This window comes from Xyrauchen texanus, chromosome 6 (assembly GCF_025860055.1).
Source record: "Xyrauchen texanus isolate HMW12.3.18 chromosome 6, RBS_HiC_50CHRs, whole genome shotgun sequence".
Lineage (NCBI taxonomy): Eukaryota > Metazoa > Chordata > Actinopteri > Cypriniformes > Catostomidae > Xyrauchen > Xyrauchen texanus.
In genome coordinates this window covers 2,772,035-2,790,821 of record NC_068281.1, presented here as the reverse complement: position 1 = coordinate 2,790,821, position 18,787 = coordinate 2,772,035, and the positions used below count along the sequence as shown (strand labels likewise).

Here is an 18,787-nt window from a genome sequence, read left to right as displayed (position 1 = left end):
TTTATAGCTCTGTACTCTAGTGACTCAGTTGTGCTTATTTTCATTTTACATAAGGTATTATAGAAGAAACATTTGATTTGATTTGTTTGGGGGGGAAAGATACATAATTGAGCAAACTTTGAGCAATAATATTTGTAATTATCCTATGAAAAATTCTTGCAGAAATATCTGAGATAAAGTTGAGACATAAATGAGATATAATTGAGAGCTCCATTAAGTGTCTTGAGAAATAAAAGAGCAATCTTTGAGCAATATATTTGTATTTCTATGAAGGATTTTAATCAGAAATATCTGAGATAAAGTTGAGACATAAATGAGATATAATTGAGAGCTCCATTAAGTGTCTTGAGAAATAAAAGAGCAATCTTTGAGCAATATATTTGTATTTCTATGAAGGATTTTAATCAGAAATATCTGAGATAAAGTTGAGACATAAATGAGACATAATTGAGAGCTCCATTATGTGTCATGAGCAATAAAAGAGCAAACCTTGAGCAAAATATTTTTATTTCTCTGGAGGAATTTTTGCTGAAATATCTGAGACAAAGTTGAGACATAATTGAGAGCTCCATTAAGTGTCTTGAGCAATAAAAGAGCAAACTCTGAGCAATAACATTTGTAATCCTCCAAAAGAATTTTAGCTGAAGTATCTGAGACAAAGTTGAGACATAAATGAGACATAACTGGGAACTCCATTAAGTCTCTTGAGCTATTAAAGAGCATCCTTTGAGCTATAATATTTGTATTTCTCTGAAGGAACTTTAGCAGAAATATCTAAGAAAAGTTGAGACATAAATGAGACATAACTGAGCTCGATTTAAAGTCTCTGGAGCTACAGCATGAAAGAGCAGCCTCTGAGCAGTAATATTTGTATTTCTTCCAGTGAATTTTGAAGAAATGTTTGAGACAAGGTTGATACGTTAAAGCTCTTGAGATCCATTAAGAGCCTTGGAGCACTAAAAATGTCCTCCGGGAAGTTCCAGCCCTTCTACTGTCTCTCACAACTCGCAGTGAATGTGATTTTCAAAGAGATTGAAAGCAGTCTGTTGTGTGAACAGCTGCACAGACCACACACAAAGCCATCTGGGTACAATGTCAGTGGGTTAATTTATATTTGTACTGTTTACTGTGTGCGGTCTTATCACTGGGTTTATCACTGAATTGTTTTAGAGGGTTTTTTTGCTCAGTTTGACCCCCTGCAGGTTAAAGATATTGTGTTAGGTCACTGGCTGCCAGCACCCGGTATCAAAGCAAATCCCTGCCTGTTTACTGAATTGCCGTCTTTACTGTGTTACCCTCAAAACACTGACATTTATTATTTATTTTTTTCACTCTTCTACACTGTAGATAATGCATCAAACATTTTGAAAGTCTTGTGCAATTGTTGATATTATTTAATTCTATTTTATTTGAATTATTTTTAATTGCAAGGTTATGATTAAAGAAATGTTCACAAGTCATGTCAAGCCAGTTTGAGCATCAATGATAAAAGTGAAAAAAAAAAATAAATAAATAAAATGAACAGATCTTGCAATCATTTTGAGTTGAATTGTTCCTGTGCACTAAATGCAGTGCAAAGCAATACATTATACGATTGACATTGCATACAAGTATAACATTGAATTGCAACACAGCTAAATGAAGTTGTGTCTGATTGTCGTTGCCCGATGAGTCTGCTTTTCCTATTTTACAGCATTAACTTTAAATAAGTGTATGATGAAATAAAAAGTTTGAGATCAATAAATTTAAATTAAATTAAATGTGTGCCTAAATTAGATTAGATTAGATTCAACTTTATTGTCATTGTGCAAAATAGTACAAAAAAGTACAGAGCCAATGAAATGCAGTTAGCATCTAACCAGAAGTGCAAATAGCAATATATATATATATATATAGAAATATGTAAGTATATACAATATACAATATGGGTTTTTGAGGTGTGAAAAGTATTTGTGTTCATGTAAAAATATGCAATTAAATATATATATATTAAATATGCAATGAAATGGAATATTGTAGGAAAATTAAACAAATATATGAATTAATATGAAAATGAAATATTATGAATAAGCATAACCTGTTACCTGTAATCATGTATGTATTGATTGCAACAATTTGATGATATAGTATATTTGACTTAATCTTGCCTGTGGTTTAATGTGTTTATTTACATGAAAAAAATGAACACACAACATTGAAAGGATTCAAATGACTTTTATGACTTTCAAGACAAGTTACATAAAACAATATAAAATTGCAGGCTTTTGCCATCAGTTTTACAATAAGTTAGTATTTGATTATATTATTTACAAAATGTGTCCAGCGGCCAAAGCCTTATCTACTAAAGATACTATTTACAGTCCTATACACAAACATCCTCACGCCATCTGGAGATGCTGAAAGGGAAAGGAGACAGATTAAATGTCTTAATAATCATTTCAGGAAATCGAATGCATTGAAGGAAAGCAGATCTTACCTATACCGAATTCAACAGTGTGTTCTGAATGTCTTTGTAAACTTGGTTATAGATGTCCTCTTTGGATTTCATTCCATCCAGATATTCTACAGGCACAAATTGAGCCCATGTGAGTTACAAAGTCTCCTTGAAGTCAACATCATATCGGAAATCTGTTTACTTTCTTAGTGCATGTTCCTGGTCAAACTGTGAACAATGCATCTTTATTCCACAGAAGAAGACACAAATGCTTGTCTTTGTGATCTATCATTCAAATGTAACAACTTGCTCCGCCTCTGAAACGACATTCCATTTTGGATGACATCACAATGTGCATTATTTTAAACCCTTCCTTTGCAACGGCACTTTTCACAATCCAATCCATTCCAAGTGGACAAAATCAAGCCAACCCTACATCTTTAGGTCAGATTGGTCGACTTACGGATATCTAGGCCATTGTTGTCCATCTCTTTCCTGTGTTTCAAGTACATGGGCCAAACGTGGCCATCAAACAGACCAGGGGGGTCGGGAACGGTGTAATTTCTTGTACTGGAAGGAAAAAACAGTTTTGTCACTCTATACAAACCGAGATCTTCTACAAACATCTGATCTTCCAGAAGTGATTCTCACCTTCTTCTACTTTTGCACTCCTCGTATGGAATGGTGACATAGTAGCACTTGTTGTAGACATCAAGCAACGGCCTTTACGGAGCAAAAAAACAACAGGAAAACTATTTTACGGTCGTTTCTTATGAGTTAAATGTTGTAGATGGTATAAAACAGATACTGCCAGGCAACAAGACTGGTATTGAAACCAGTCAAGTCTGATTCAAGACGCCTACTTGTAGTTGTATAGAAGAAATCCTTCGACAACGAGGACGTGGATCTCGCGCTCAGGGTTCGAGCGGTCAGGCATGGCTGAAACGGTTACGCCATGAGAGCGAGCAAACTTCACCGGGTTCTCCGTCCATCCCTTTACCGTGTTCACCATAGCGTCCATATCTAAGGCGGTCATCACTACACAAAGGGCGAAAAAGAAAAGACAAAATGTGTCTCACATCCTAGGATAACGGAGAAATAGAAGTAATACATGAACACACTTTTTTGTTCTTTTAGTTGTTTTTCTTTTTGTCATCTTTAGGGATATTAATAGTTATTTTAATTGCAATGTTAGTCATGTTTACACTTCCAGTCAAACGTTTGAACACACCTATACAGTACTTAATGGTTATTATTACTGTTTCCCTCAAATTACAATAGTAGTAAAGTCATCAAATCTACTAAATAACACAAATGGAGGAATTGGACTTATGTAGTGACCAAAACTGATTTGAACTTCGTCAATGTCTCCAAAGGGATGCTTTTAAAACCGTTTCAAAAGAGTTTCAATGTTCCTTTAATCCTGGTAAATTTCACCAAAACTATTAATTAAACAACTTTACAGCTTAAATAATAATAATATGTTGGAAGAATTAATCTAAGGCATTTTATCAAATTATAAGCTTCACATTTCTTCTTTTCAACCCTCCAAAAATTTGCCCCATTCACTTCCATTACAAATTATTTTAGCCTTTTTTTTAAAGAAAAGCAGCGACAATTAAAAATGATTTTTTTTGTGGTAATCAACCTGTTGCCACAAATGCTGTCGATTGAGCTTTCAGCAACAAGGTTTTTAAGATCAGGAGCAACTAATTCATTCAAGTGTGTCCAAACGTTTGACTAGCAGTGTAAGAAAAATAGTTTTGCTGGGTGTTAGGGTTTATGTTGTAGAAAAGAAAAAATCAGAATGGTCATGGAAAGGGGGGATACATTACTGTTTCTCTTCCTACAGCGAAAGCCATTCTTACCATCCCATTGTCTAAAGCCGTCGTCCCCAACTCCTATCTGATCTTGGGGCTGCAATAACAGTGACCAATAAAACAAAAAGGTGTAGATCGCTCAGGCAGTGCTGGTCCCACCTGGACATGTTACGCCAAGCCCTCAGGCTAACTCATTCAGCTTCTAAAGTCATCTTCAATTGGATTAATGAGGGGCACAATTGACTAAAATTTGGTTCTAGATGTGCATTTATACTAGTTGCATCATGTAGCCAATGCAATTTTGAGTATGTTTCAGAAACTCTCTCTGATTGGCTAGTAAAGTCTCTCATGAATGTGTGTGTGATGCACTTATATAATACATCAATGTGCACTTGGAGAGCATTTGGCCTCTAGTGTGCTGAAGGATAGCCTTCAGATGTTCTTACGCACCGGTGAATGGATGATCGTATTAGTGGAATTAGGAGTTTAATGCTGCAAATGAATGCCTGCTAGATTGCAAACCATTGCAGGAACCTCAGAAGGCATTCATTTGTGGTCTCTTTGAGGTTGGCTGTCCAGGAGATCACCAGCATAGGGTTTATGAACCCCATCTAACCAACAATATGAACAATGGATCCACACACAACATTTCCTATATGTATTTACCTTTTCTGTCCTTTGGAACTGTTGTGGCATTTATTCTAATGTATGGATGGTCTATATGAAGTATAATGCTTATATGTATGTACGGTGGCCCTAAAAAGTATTTGGACACTTAAAGTACACTTATAAATGTCTGAAAGTCTATGCATTTGACATTCGGCAAGTGTCACAATACATTTGGTCAATTTTAAACAGTATATCTACTGTAAAACTCATGTAAAACCTAAAATACAACAATTTTTAGGAAATGGTTTGCATGTGCCATCTTTCCTTTTCCTAATGCAAAAGCATTCATACATTCTTAAGTGTGACTTCAGTTACTTTTGGGGCCACTATAGTAGTAAAAATACATAAAGCCGATAGGTGTAATTTAAAAGTGCGTAATATGTCCATACCTTGAAAAAATCATCTTGATGTATCACACAACAGTTCGGTAAGTTCTTTATAAGTCTATTCGTCAAAGTTGTCTTCCCTCCATTGGTCACACTGTAAAGGAAAGATTACACACAGTGACAGTGAGATCATACAACAGATTTTCAATGGGAAGATCTTGTGCATTACTCACCCTCCAATTCCAATGATAAACTTCATTCTGATCCTTTAATTCTTGGTCTTTGCAGAAGGACACTAGCAAAGGAATTGCTTCCTATAATTGTCAATACTGTCGGGAATGCTGTTAGTCTCTCTCCACTCTTTCTCTGTCGGACTCTGCCTATCTTTACTATTTCATTGATGAACTTGGCTTTCGGGTTCAATATATAGCTACCTCGGCTTCACGTCACAGAGACGCTCTTCCTTTGCCAATAAGGCCTCTCCCGGGGAGCCAATCAGTGCGGAGTGTCCATCGCGCTGGTCCAATCAGCGTTTGATTCATCGTGTTAAATTTGGAAAATGTCCCAGTGTTGCAGCTGTCGTGCTTCGTCTGATTGAATGTCACGGGGGGCAGAAACCGTCACTGCAGCCCTGAGGGGCAGATAAAGAGTGGAAATATACCGCGGAATTATGCCAAGCACTAAGTTTACACCATGTTTAACACAAATTATCTAACATTACTGAACTGAATGACGAGGAGAGACCGAAGACAGAAGGTTTATAAAACTGTCACACTCACATATTAAAGCCAGGGTGGGCCAAATAAAACCCAGGCCCACCCATATATATATATATATATATATATATATATATATATATATATATATATATATATATATATATATAATTGTTTAAAAAAAAAAAAATGCCCTTGATTAAAGGTTAAGGGATTAGGTCAGTCGAGCCATAGTAATCATTATCATTCACAGCCTCTAGATACTGTTTATATAAAAGATGCCAACGTTCAATCAATATTTTTGATACTAATAATAACTAATTGTAATAATAAAGATATAAGCGATATAGTTCAACACTATTTAGGCTGTTTGGCCAAGAAAGACCTTCATGGCAAGTTGGCGCATTCATTTAAAATTAAATCATGTGCTAAGGTGACGTTCACCCCGAACGCCTGTTTCCTTTACCGAAATATAGAGTTCACTGATTATTTTCACATAAAAATTAGCTTTGCGGCAAACTCATCATTGTTGCAACATGTTCGCCACAAAAGTGTATGCCAGTAGTGGAAAATTGTCCATTGTTGCCAAAAGGATTGCCACAAAAGTGTATGCCAGTAGTGGCAAATTGTCCATTGTTGCCACAGGTTTGCCACAAAAGTGTATGCCAGTAGTGGCAAATTGCCCATTGTGGCCACAGGTTTGCCACAAAAGTGTATGCCAGTAGGGGCAAATTGTCAATTTTGTCACAGGTTTGCCACAAAAGTGTACGCCAGTAGCAGCAAATTGTCCATTGTTACCAAAGGTTTGCCACAAAAGTGTATGCCAGTAGCAGCAAATTGTCCATTGTTGCCACAGGATTGCCACAAAGGTGTATGCCAGTAGTGGAAAATTGTCCATTGTTGCCAAAAGGATTGCCACAAAAGTGTATGCCAGTAGTGACAAATTGTCCATTGTTGCCACAGGATTGCCACAAAGGTGTATGCCAGTAGTGGAAAATTGTCCATTGTTGCCAAAAGGATTGCCACAAAAGTGTATGCCAGTAGTGGCAAATTGTCCATTGTTGCCACAGGATTGCCACAAATGTGTATGCCAGTAGCAGAAAATTGTCCATTGTTGCCACAGGATTGCCACAAAGGTGTATGCCAGTAGTGGAAAATTGTCCATTGTTGCCAAAAGGATTGCCACAAAAGTGTATGCCAGTAGTGGCAAATTGTCCATTGTTGCCACAGGTTTGCCACAAAAGTGTATGCCAGTAGTGGCAAATTGTCCATTGTGGCCACAGGTTTGCCACAAAAGTGTATGCCAGTAGGGGCAAATTGTCAATTTTGTCACAGGTTTGCCACAAAAGTGTACGCCAGTAGCAGCAAATTGTCCATTGTTACCAAAGGTTTGCCACAAAAGTGTATGCCAGTAGAAGCAAATTGTCCATTGTTGCCACAGGATTGCAACAAAGGTGTATGCCAGTAGTGGCAAATTGTCCATTGTTGCCACAGGATTGCCACAAAAGTGTATGCCAGTAGAGGCAAATTGTCCATTGTTACTAAAGGTTTGCCACAAAAGTGTATGCCAGTAGCGGAAAATTGTCCATTGTTGCCACAGGATTGCCACAAAAGTGTATGCCAGTAGCTGCAAATTTTCCATTGTTACTAAAGGTTTGCCACAAAAGTGTATGCCAGTAGTGGCAAATTGTCCATTGTCGCCACAGGTTTGCCACAAAAGTGTATGCCAGTAGTGGCAAATTGTCCATTGTGGCCACAGGTTTGCCACAAAAGTGTATGCCAGTAGTGGCAAATTGTCAATTTTGTCACAGGTTTGCCACAAAAGTGTACGCCAGTAGCAGAAAATTGTCCATTGTTACCAAAGGTTTGCCACAAAAGTGTATGCCAGTAGTGGCAAATTGTCAATTTTGTCACAGGTTTGCCACAAAAGTGTACGCCAGTAGCAGCAAATTTTCCATTGTTGCCACAGGATTGCCACAAAAGTGTATGCCAGTAGTGGCAAATTGTCAATTTTGTCACAGGTTTGCCACAAAAGTGTACGCCAGTAGCAGCAAATTGTCCATTGTTGCCACAGGATTGCCACAAAGGTGTATGCCAGTAGTGGCAAATTGTCCATTGTTGTCACAAGATTGCCACAAAAGTGTATGCCAGTAGCAGCAAATTGTCCATTGTTACTAAAGGTTTGCCACAAAAGTGTATGCCAGTAGAGGCAAATTGTCCATTGTTGCCACAGGATTGCCAAAAACGTGTATGCCAGTAGTGGCAAATTGTCCATTTTGTCACAGGTTTGCCACAAAAGTCTATGCCAGTAGTGGCAAATTGTCCATTTTGTCACAGATTTGCCACAAAAGTGTATGCCAGTAGCGGCAAATTGTCTATCGTTGCCACAAAAGTGTATGCCAGTAGCAGCAAATTGTCTATCGTTGCCACAAAAGTGTATGACAGTAGCAGCAAATTGTCCATTGTTGCCACAGGATTGCCACAAGTTGATGACAGTAAGTACAATAATTCCGATATGACGGGAACACAGCATGCCATGTCTTGTTGTTTTTTAGGTGTCTCGGGCAGGAGCGCCCCATTTTTAGATGCCTTATCAAGTTAAAAATATCTTCTCTTACTTTTTAACTGACCTTCACACTTTTAGAAACACATCTAGACACTGCTTTTGGTTACTTTTAAAATAATATTCTGATTTTCAAATGTAGTTGGAAGGACTTACATCCTACATCAATATTTTACATATTTAGTATCATTATTTAGAATGAAGACTTTCAGATATTTTATGATTTTGCCAAAGGGCTGTATAGCAAAATATGTGTTCTTGAATGCACAGTATGCTGATGTCATCCTCAATGACTTCAGTAAAGCCGGCGTGTGTAGTTTGGCCTTTGTTCTGATCCTCTAACATAATTTCTGTACTACATTTAATCGTGGGATAATTTTACTCTACAATCATCAGTCAGGCATCCCACGTGTGGTACTGACATTTCTACATCATTAAGTACAAATATGTAACGTTTAAACATTAAAGAGAGCGTTGACTGTGGAATTACTCCATTTTGGCTTCACTATTTATGATCATCCCCAATTTGATTTATGTATAATTCATGACTTCAAATGGGATGGTTGTTAATTTTAGAGAACATCATTGATATGAAAACGTTGTGGTCATGGTGTCACATGGTAAAGACAAGACAGGCACATGGTATTTACTTATGTTTCCTCTAACGGATACTTGACCATTCTAATCAAATTGTTTCCAATTACTTGACTCGTTTACTTGGCACATTGAGAAGGAACTTTTCTCCCAGTCACAGTGGGGTGAAGTTCCATACTTAACCAGCTCTCGGTGGGCGTGGCCCAGTGCTATATTTGGAATGTTTGTGTATACGTGTGACTTTTCACCATGGCACAAACATTTATGATGCAACAACCACAAGTACCACACTGTAAAATCTAAATTCTGTTGAATTTACAGTAAAATACCAGCATCTGTGGTTGCGAGAAACGTACCATAAAAAATGTGGTGACCATGTTTCAGACTTTATGGGATGTAATTTAGATGCCTGTATATTTTACGGTTCACTACCATTTATTTTATTAATTGATATCAACTTGGAACTATAAAAGTCTTCTTTTCACTTTAAAATATATTGTTAATCGGGGGCTTGGGTAGCTCAGCGGGTATTGATGCTGACTACCACCCCTGGAGTCAGGAGTTCATGCCGTGCTGAGTGACTCCAGCCAGGTCTCCTAAGCAACCAAATTGGCCCGGTTGCTAGGGAGGATAGAGTCACATGGGGTAACCTCCTTGTGGTCGCTATAATGTGGTTCTCGCTCTCAGTGGGGCGTGTGGTGAGTTGTGCATGGATGCTGCGGAGAATAGCGTGAAGCCTCCACACGCGCTACATATCCGTGGTAACGTGCTCAACAAGCCACATGATAAGGTAACTACAAAAGACCACATTATTACTTAAAGTTCATGAAGAGTGGCCCTTCCAGTTAACTTAGTTATCTAAACTAAATACAATATAACACAGAACACACTAGTGTACATAACTATTATTAAAATAAGTAGAAACAATATAATGAAATGTAATGGGTCACGCAGGGACTTCTAAGAACTCCAGATTCTTGTTTTTGTTTTTTTACGGTAATTTTAAGAACAGTCTACCGTAAAATTACATGCTTTATCTTGTTAAACAGGAAACACATTTTTACTATTAAATGCACCATAAAATCATACTTCTTACATCTAAAAAATGATGTATTTATTTTTACAATATTTTACTGTAAAATTACATATATAGATATGGGTAGATTACTTCTGAATTGTAATCGGGTACTGATTACAAATTACATGACAAAAATTGCAATCAGTAGCATAATCTCACAGATTACATTTTTGGGTAATCTACAGTAATCTGATAAATGTTTGATTACTTTTGGATTAACTCCAACCCTAGCTCTTTCATTTGATGTCACTTGCATAGGATAATCTTGTACCTTTTTAACATAAAAATACAAAGAGGAAGGAAAATATATTACATTTTTTATTGCTAACAAAAAGAGCCTCACAAAAACAGATTCTTATGACATTGTTTAAAAGTGCATTAAACATTACGCATACATAAATTGTGCCTACCTATTGTTATTGTAATTATTTTCAAAACTGCATTTTTCTTTGAACTTCCTGCATATGCACGTTTTAGAGTTGGCTACGCTAAAATAAAGCTATATATTTTGGTCAAAGCATATTTCCTATTGTGTCTAGTTTGGATGACTTTACTATTATTCTAAAATGTAGAAAATGGCAATAATATATAGGATAAGTATGTATGTCTAAACCTTTGACAGTTAGTGTACTCAATGACAATGTAAGTGCAGCGTAGTTATAGCGGGAAGACTAGCATCTGTACATCATCGCACCATTAGCTGGGTAACTCCTAGCCAATCACATGTAAGCTGTCGCTTATAAATCTGCTCACAATCTATCACATTGCTGTTTCAGTGTGCTAACACAGCAACCTCCTCCACCCCACCACCACCTGTTGAGTCCCGTCCTGCACGGGGGTAGACTCCTCGCCCCTGCTTCCAATCTCCGGCAGGATACGACAGTTCCGAGTACAACTTCTTCGGACTGCCAGACGGGGCCTACACCAAAGAGAGACATATTTCTGTTTTATATTCATCAAATAAATGGCATCTTAAATTTCAATCAAGTCTGCGAGTCTTCCTGATAGAAATTGTCATCATTATTCATTATCTTGATCTTAATAAAATCAAAACATGATCACAGTCCAGGTGTGAAAGATGATTGTAACATTTCACTTCCAAAAGTCATTGATAATATATTAAAATGTGATGTATTCAAATTATGACCCTATATCTTTCAGTCATTAATTATTGTCAGAGGTTTAATTCTGCTAAACTTTAGCTGGAAAGAGCAACCTAGGAGTGGTGGCGGTGTAGTGGTCTAAAGCACATGACTGGTAATCAGAAGGTTGCTGGTTCGATCCCCACAGCCACCACCATTGTGTCCTTGAGCAAGGCACTTAACTCCAGGTTGCTCCGGGGGGATTGTCCCTGTAATAAGTGCACTGTAAGTCGCTTTGGATAAAAGCGTCTGCCAAATGCATAAATGTAAATGTAGTAATTAATACTTCTAAGAAAAATGTTGCTTTGAAGTTTGATTTTGTGATATTATGAATTGCAGGAGTAACATCAAGAGTTGCCGTTTTCCCACATGCAAATTTTACTATGTTTACTGTAGATATGATAAAAAACCATTTTGAAAAAAAAGGCTTAAACCAGCCTGAGGTGGTTAGCTGGTTTCCAAACCAGACCAGCTTGGTCTGGTTTGGTGGTTTTAAACAGGTTTTGTGCACTTGTCAACTAAGACCAGCTAAACCAGCTAAGACCAGCTAACTAGCTCAGGGAATATTGATATATTGAAATGCAACAGAAATGCAACAGAAATGCATTTGCTGGCACAGTTTGTGAACACTCTTCATTTCCCCGCTCAAAACTTTTCCAGCGTAACCTGAGATTACAGATATCGGTTTGTGTTCAGGAAAAACCATGAGGTGACGTGAGCTCGGGTAACGCTTGTTTGGAATGTTATGACTGTCCTGACATTCTGACATCAGTTGTATTAGCACAAGAGTGAGCACGTGAATGACAGGTCACTTAAGGTATGTTATGAGTCACGCCTCATTCCTGTCCCATGAACTGTTTACAACACAGGCCTGCTGGGACCGGTGGCAAGACGAGCATCATTTTTTAGATCAAATATCAGTGTTATTTAAAAAAAAAAATACAATAAAACTATAATTATTTCTCTTTATATTGTAATCGCCTTTATTATTGTTGAATAATAGCCTAAAAGTGACATTAAATACTTCCACATTCTTTATGTGTAGGCTACTGTATTGCAAATACTTAGTTTTTATTGACTAATGAGCAGGATATGAATTATAGATATCTTTAATTCAATATTCACTAGTTAAAATATTCAAATCCTTGATATCGGCAATGAAATCAATGGTGAAAATGGAGATATTTGATATTAGAAATTAGGTTCGCAGTTGTAAAAATTTTAATTATTGATATTTAAAAAATGACGTAATTACTTGCGGACATATCCATTCCTGACAATTTCGACTACATTAGAAAAAGCATATTTATTGGTATTAATAACTGTATTTTCACTAGTAGAATTTCACAATGTTCTGTCATTCACTCCTGTTCAAAACACAATTACAGATATCTATCAATATTAATATATATATATATATATATATATATATATATATATATATATATATATATATATATATATATTAATATATAATAATTCTTACTAGTTCTAATTTCACATATCAGCTATGTACTACTTACAAATAAAAAAAATATACATTTTGATATTAATAATAAATTTGCTAATAGAAAAAAATGTCTATTCCTGATATCAACAATGGAATTACAACTAGTGAAAATGCTGATTTTGATCCATTACCATACCTCATCCATTTTTTGGAGTTATGCCCACACCTCTTTAATATTCCTCAACCTTTCTCTTCTGACTAGTGTAACAAAACAAAAAAAAGTGTCCTTCCCCTCAAGGACTCTTATTTTGTAAGTTCCTTTGTTTCCCTCCATTGTCTCTGTCTTCAGTTCCTTCCCTAATTGTATCCCAGGTGTTCCCCATTTATCTTGTTATCGTTTGCGTGCGTGTCCGTGCGTGCACGTGTGTGTATCTCAGTTTCTTTGTTCCTTTGTCAGTTCTTGTTTGTATGTAGTATAATTAACCAGCGTACTGCTGTTGAATTTGCATTAACATCTTCGTATGTTTACCACCTCTTCCCTGCACAAACTCTGACAGAATTTATAACAATGATGAATTGTCGGTATCCCACATGCATGTAAACTTCCATATTATACATGCTATTTTTACTCAAGGTGGCGATGATGTTTGTTCAGTGATTGACTTGATTTACATTTGACATTGTTATTTGATGAAGAACCAATGTGGAAGTAAACTATAGCAGGTTTAACACATGAGCAGTATGATTTGACTTTTGTCATTTGGGTGTACTATTTAAATTATTTAAGTTGTGCATCTATTCTATAGACTCAAAGTGCCTGAGAAAACACATGCATGCACGTGTAGCTGATGTGTATCTTATGTGTTATCTTAAGCGTTATTATGTATAGCATGGGGACGAGATAAGTGTAAAGTTTAATACTGAGGCTTAAAGGGGACCTGTTATGCAAAATTCAACATACATGTGTGTTGGCAGTGTGTGTACACAACCACCCTACAATGATAAAAATCCACTAAGTCCTTTTTTTTAATCCCCATTAATCATAATCACTACACGTAGTGGGCTAAAGCACATAACTGGTAATCAAAAGGTTGCTGGTTTGAACCCCACAGCCACCACCATTGTGTCCTTGAGCAAGGCACTTAACTCCAGGTTGCTCCGGGGGGATTGTCCCTGTAATAAGTGCACTGTAAGTCACTTTGGATAAAAGTGTCTGCCAAATGCATAATTGTGCAACATTCCCAGATTCTGTACAAAGTGACATCACTTTGAACAGGCCCCTCCCACGACTGTTGACGGACACTGCCTCTGTCTCTCTCTCTCATCAGTGTCTGACTCCGGTTTAAACATATTGGGCTGAACATTATTTTCACTGTCAGTCATACTGCTTATGATGTCTAGTTATCCGAAGCTGAGATGTCAAACTCCGCCCTATTCTGGATACGGAGGGCGGGGAACACCAGCTCATTTGCATTTAAAGACACACACACACACACACACACACACACACACACACACACACACACACACACACACACACACACACACAAAAACAGCTCGTTTTTATTCTCACCCAAAAATTGCCATTTTCAACATGGTATAATAAATGATCTGTGGGGTATTTTGAGCTGAAACTTCACAGACACATTCTGGGGACACCAAAGGTTTAAATAACATCTTGTGAAAAGGGGCATAATAGGTGCCCTTTAAAAGGTTTGTTAAAATGTATAGTAGGGATACTATAGTAGCCTTAGTAAAGACGACTAATATAGCATCTTTTATATAAAAGCATTCAAATCTGGTAATAAATGGTGTGAGAGCCATTTTTTGGAACACCTTAAATAAATATAAAACAGAACTGATCATTTAAAATGTTGTTTTATTAACCACATCATCATTTTTAGCAACATATTGCACATTTTATGATACAAACGATGTACACACAAATTGTAAAACTGCTCTGTTAAGTACTTCACTTACAGTGAACTCAAATAGCTCACTTGGATTACTATTCATGCCAAAGTCTTTGGCAGTGTTCGAAATGGCATACTAACGCACACATTGGACTATTTTTAAAATATGCAGCATGTATACTGTGTTTAGTGTACACGTTTTTTGTATGCAATCCGCAAATGACCTACCATATTTGCCAGAGGACACTGCATGGAGTACTTCATGATAATGCACTTTTTTTGTCCTTGATTTACAGTACTGTATAATACCTCTGCCTTACATTGACTTATTTGATCAGACTGCTGAAAGTTTACATTTTTAGTCAGGATATACAGTATATGACAAAAATGTAGCATGCTTCTGTTTAAAATATTTATCTGTGCATATTGCATTACGTACTATTGAAAAAAATAACACTGAAGAGGTGTACGGTGTATAATGTTCAGTATGCACTAAGCTAGTTTTTCATTCTTTACTCTTTTAAAGACATCATTTAAAAGAGACAGAATTTGTCAAACAGTTAATTAAATACGTTTAAAAGTGAGCATGAAATGGCACATTGTTGAATTGTGCACAATATGACAAGAACCATGCATTAAAGAAATAAATAGGGTTCATTTTGGTTGTTGGCATGTGCACAAGGTTAGACTGCCAAGCCAAGAATCAGCTGTGATTACATATCGTCCTGCTGGTATAAACTGACTTCTTGGAAAAAGAAGAATCATTCGTCAAATCGAACATTTACGGGGCCCTATTGAGGACAGGGTGGGATAAGTTCGCAATAAATGAACCATAGTTTTACTAGAGTAATATTGAAGAAACCATTTTTGTTTTTGGAGCAAATCTTGGCTTTACTCAAGTAATATTGAAGGCTAAATTTTAAAACCATGGTTTCCACAAAATAGCTATGGTTACTTTTCATAGTTGCTACAATATTTCTATAGTAAAACCATGATTATTTGGTGAAAACCATGGTTTTAATACAGTATACTGTACCCATATATAGTAGCCATGGCGTTACTACAAATACCATGGTTAATCTTGTATTAACCAGTTAAACTATGGTTTAACTGGTGTTTTTAGTAAACCCATAGTAACCACAAAATTATACATTTTATTAACATCGTTTTTGTTTTCCTGTAATATTACTATGGTTTCACAAAGAACCAAACATGGTTAAAATATGCTACTGTAGTAAAACCATGGTAATTATTTTGTGAGGGAATGCAATATTTATTGCTTGAAAATGCAAACTGCTGAGGGAACACAAAACATATTGTGAGGGAACACAAACATTGTAAGGAACACAAAACATATTGTGAGGGAACACAAACATTGTAAGGAACACAAAACTTATTGTGAGGGAACACAAAACATATAATGAGGGAACACAAAACATATTGTGAGGGAACACAAAACTTATTGTAAGGGAACACAAAATGTATATTGTGAAGGAACACAAAACATATTATGAGGGAACACAAAACATATTATGAGGGAACAGAAAACATATTATGAGGGAACACAAAATGTATATTGTGAGGGAACACAAAACATATATTATGAAGGAACACAAAACATATTATGAGGGAACACAAAACATATTATGAGGGAACAGAAAACATATTATGAGGGAACACAAAACGTATTGTGAGGGAACACAAAACTTATTGTAAGGGAACACAAAATGTATATTGTGAAGGAACAGAAAACATATTATGAGGGAACACAAAACATATTATGAGGGAACAGAAAACATATTATGAGGGAACACAAAACGTATTGTGAGGGAACACAAAATGTATATTGTGAGGGAATACAAAACATATATTGTGAAGGAACACAAAACATATTATGAGGGAACACAAAACATATTATGAGGGAACAGAAAACATATTATGAGGGAACACAAAACGTATTGTGAGGGAACACAAAACATATTATGAGGGAACACAAAACTTATTGTGAGGGAACACAAAACATATTGTGAGGGAACACAAAACATATTGTGAGGGATCACAAAACATATTATGAGGGAACACAAAACTTATTGTGAGGGAACACAAAGCATATTATGAGAGAACACAAAACTTATTGTAAGGGAACAAAACGAATATTGTGAGGGAACACAAAACATATTATGAGGAACACAAAACATATTGTGAGGGAACACAAAACATATGAGGAACACAAAATATATTGTGAGGGAACACAAAACTTATTGTGAGGGAACACAAAACTTATTGTGAGGGAACACAAAACATATTGTGAGGGAACACAAAACATTGTAAGGGAACACAAAACATATTGTGAGGGAACACAAAACATATTGTAAGGGAACACAAAACATATTGTGAGGGAACACAAAACATTGTAAGGAACACAAAACTTATTGTGAGGGAACACAAAACATTGTAAGGAACACAAAACATATTGTGAGGAACACAAAACATTGTAAGGAACACAAAACTTATTGTGAGGGAACACAAAACATATTATGAGGGAACACAAAACTTATTGTGAGGGAACACAATACGTATTGTGAGGGAACACAAAATGTATATTGTGAGGGAACACAAAACATATTATGAGGGAACACAAAACTTATTGTGAGGGAACACAAAGCATATTATGAGAGAACACAAAACTTATTGTAAGGGAACAAAACGAATATTGTGAGGGAACACAAAACATATTGTGAGGGAACACAAAACATATTATGAGGAACACAAAACATATTGTGAGGGAACACAAAACATATTATGAGGAACACAAAACATATTGTGAGGGAACACAAAACATTGTAAGGGAACACAAAACTTATTGTGAGGGAACACAAAATATATTGTGAGGGAACACAAAACATTGTAAGGGAACACAAAACATATTGTGAGGGAACACAAAACATATTGTGAGGGAACACAAAACTTATTGTGAGGGAACACAAAACATTGTAAGGAACACAAAACTTATTGTGAGGCAACACAAAACATTGTAAGGAACACAAAACATATTGTGAGGAACACAAAACATTGTAAGGAACACAAAACTTATTGTGAGGGAACACAAAACATATTATGAAGGAACACAAAACTTATTGTAAGGGAACACAAAATGTATATTGTGAGGGAACACAAAACATATTATGAGGGAACAAAACACAAAACTTATTATGAGGGAACACAAAACGTATTGTGAGGGAACACAAAATGTATATTGTGAGGGAACACAAAACGTATATTGTGAAGGAACACAAAACATATTATGAGGGAACACAAAACATATTATGAGGGAACAGAAAACATATTATGAGGGAACACAAAACGTATTGTGAGGGAACACAAAATGTATATTGTGAGGGAACACAAAACATATTATGAGGGAACACAAAACTTATTGTGAGGGAACAGAAAACATATTATGAGGGAACACAAAACATATTGTGAGGGAACAGAAAACATATTATGAGGGAACACAAAACATATTATGAGGGAACAGAAAACATATTATGAGGGAACACAAAACGTATTGTGAGGGAACACAAAACATATTGTGAGGGAACACAAAACATATTGTGAGGGAACACAAAACTTATTGTGAGGGAACACAAAATGTATATTGTGAGGGAACACAAAACATATTATGAGGGAACACAAAATGTATATTGTGAGGGAACACAAAGCATATTATGAGAGAACACAAAATATATTACAAGGGAAAGCACAACTTTTTGTAAGGGGAACGCAAAACTAATTCAGAAAATGTTATTCCTACCCCGTACTCTAAGGGGCTCCATGAACATCTTTTACATTGTACAACAAAAATGACATTATGCAACATATTTGGGTTTTCACAGATGTTCCTCTTCAGACAAAAATAAGTATTGGAAATGAATGTTTGTTTTCTTTGTTGTTCACACATATTCAGCTGTGATCCAGTTCTTCAATGATCCTGACCACGAGGTGAGTGTGTATGGAAAACTAACCATCTATCTAGTTTTCTGCGTGTGGAGTTACTCCAGAAGGGGGCGGGGTTACCCCAA

At 36.2% G+C, this 18,787-nt stretch overlaps 1 protein-coding gene across 1 annotated transcript; it reads right to left on the bottom strand.

Annotated features, from left to right (window-relative positions):
• Positions 1-2,205: 2,205 nt before the first annotated feature.
• LOC127645819 (nicotinamide riboside kinase 2-like) lies at positions 2,206-5,630 on the bottom strand. The gene is made up of 8 exons (XM_052129503.1): positions 5,483-5,630; positions 5,313-5,403; positions 4,303-4,351; positions 3,298-3,472; positions 3,086-3,157; positions 2,898-3,004; positions 2,477-2,562; positions 2,206-2,396 (listed from the first exon to the last, which is right to left on the bottom strand). The coding sequence occupies exons 1-7, from the start codon at positions 5,506-5,508 to the stop codon at positions 2,477-2,479; spliced, it is 606 nt and encodes a 201-aa protein (XP_051985463.1). The 5' UTR covers positions 5,509-5,630; the 3' UTR covers positions 2,206-2,396.
• Positions 5,631-18,787: the final 13,157 nt, after the last annotated feature.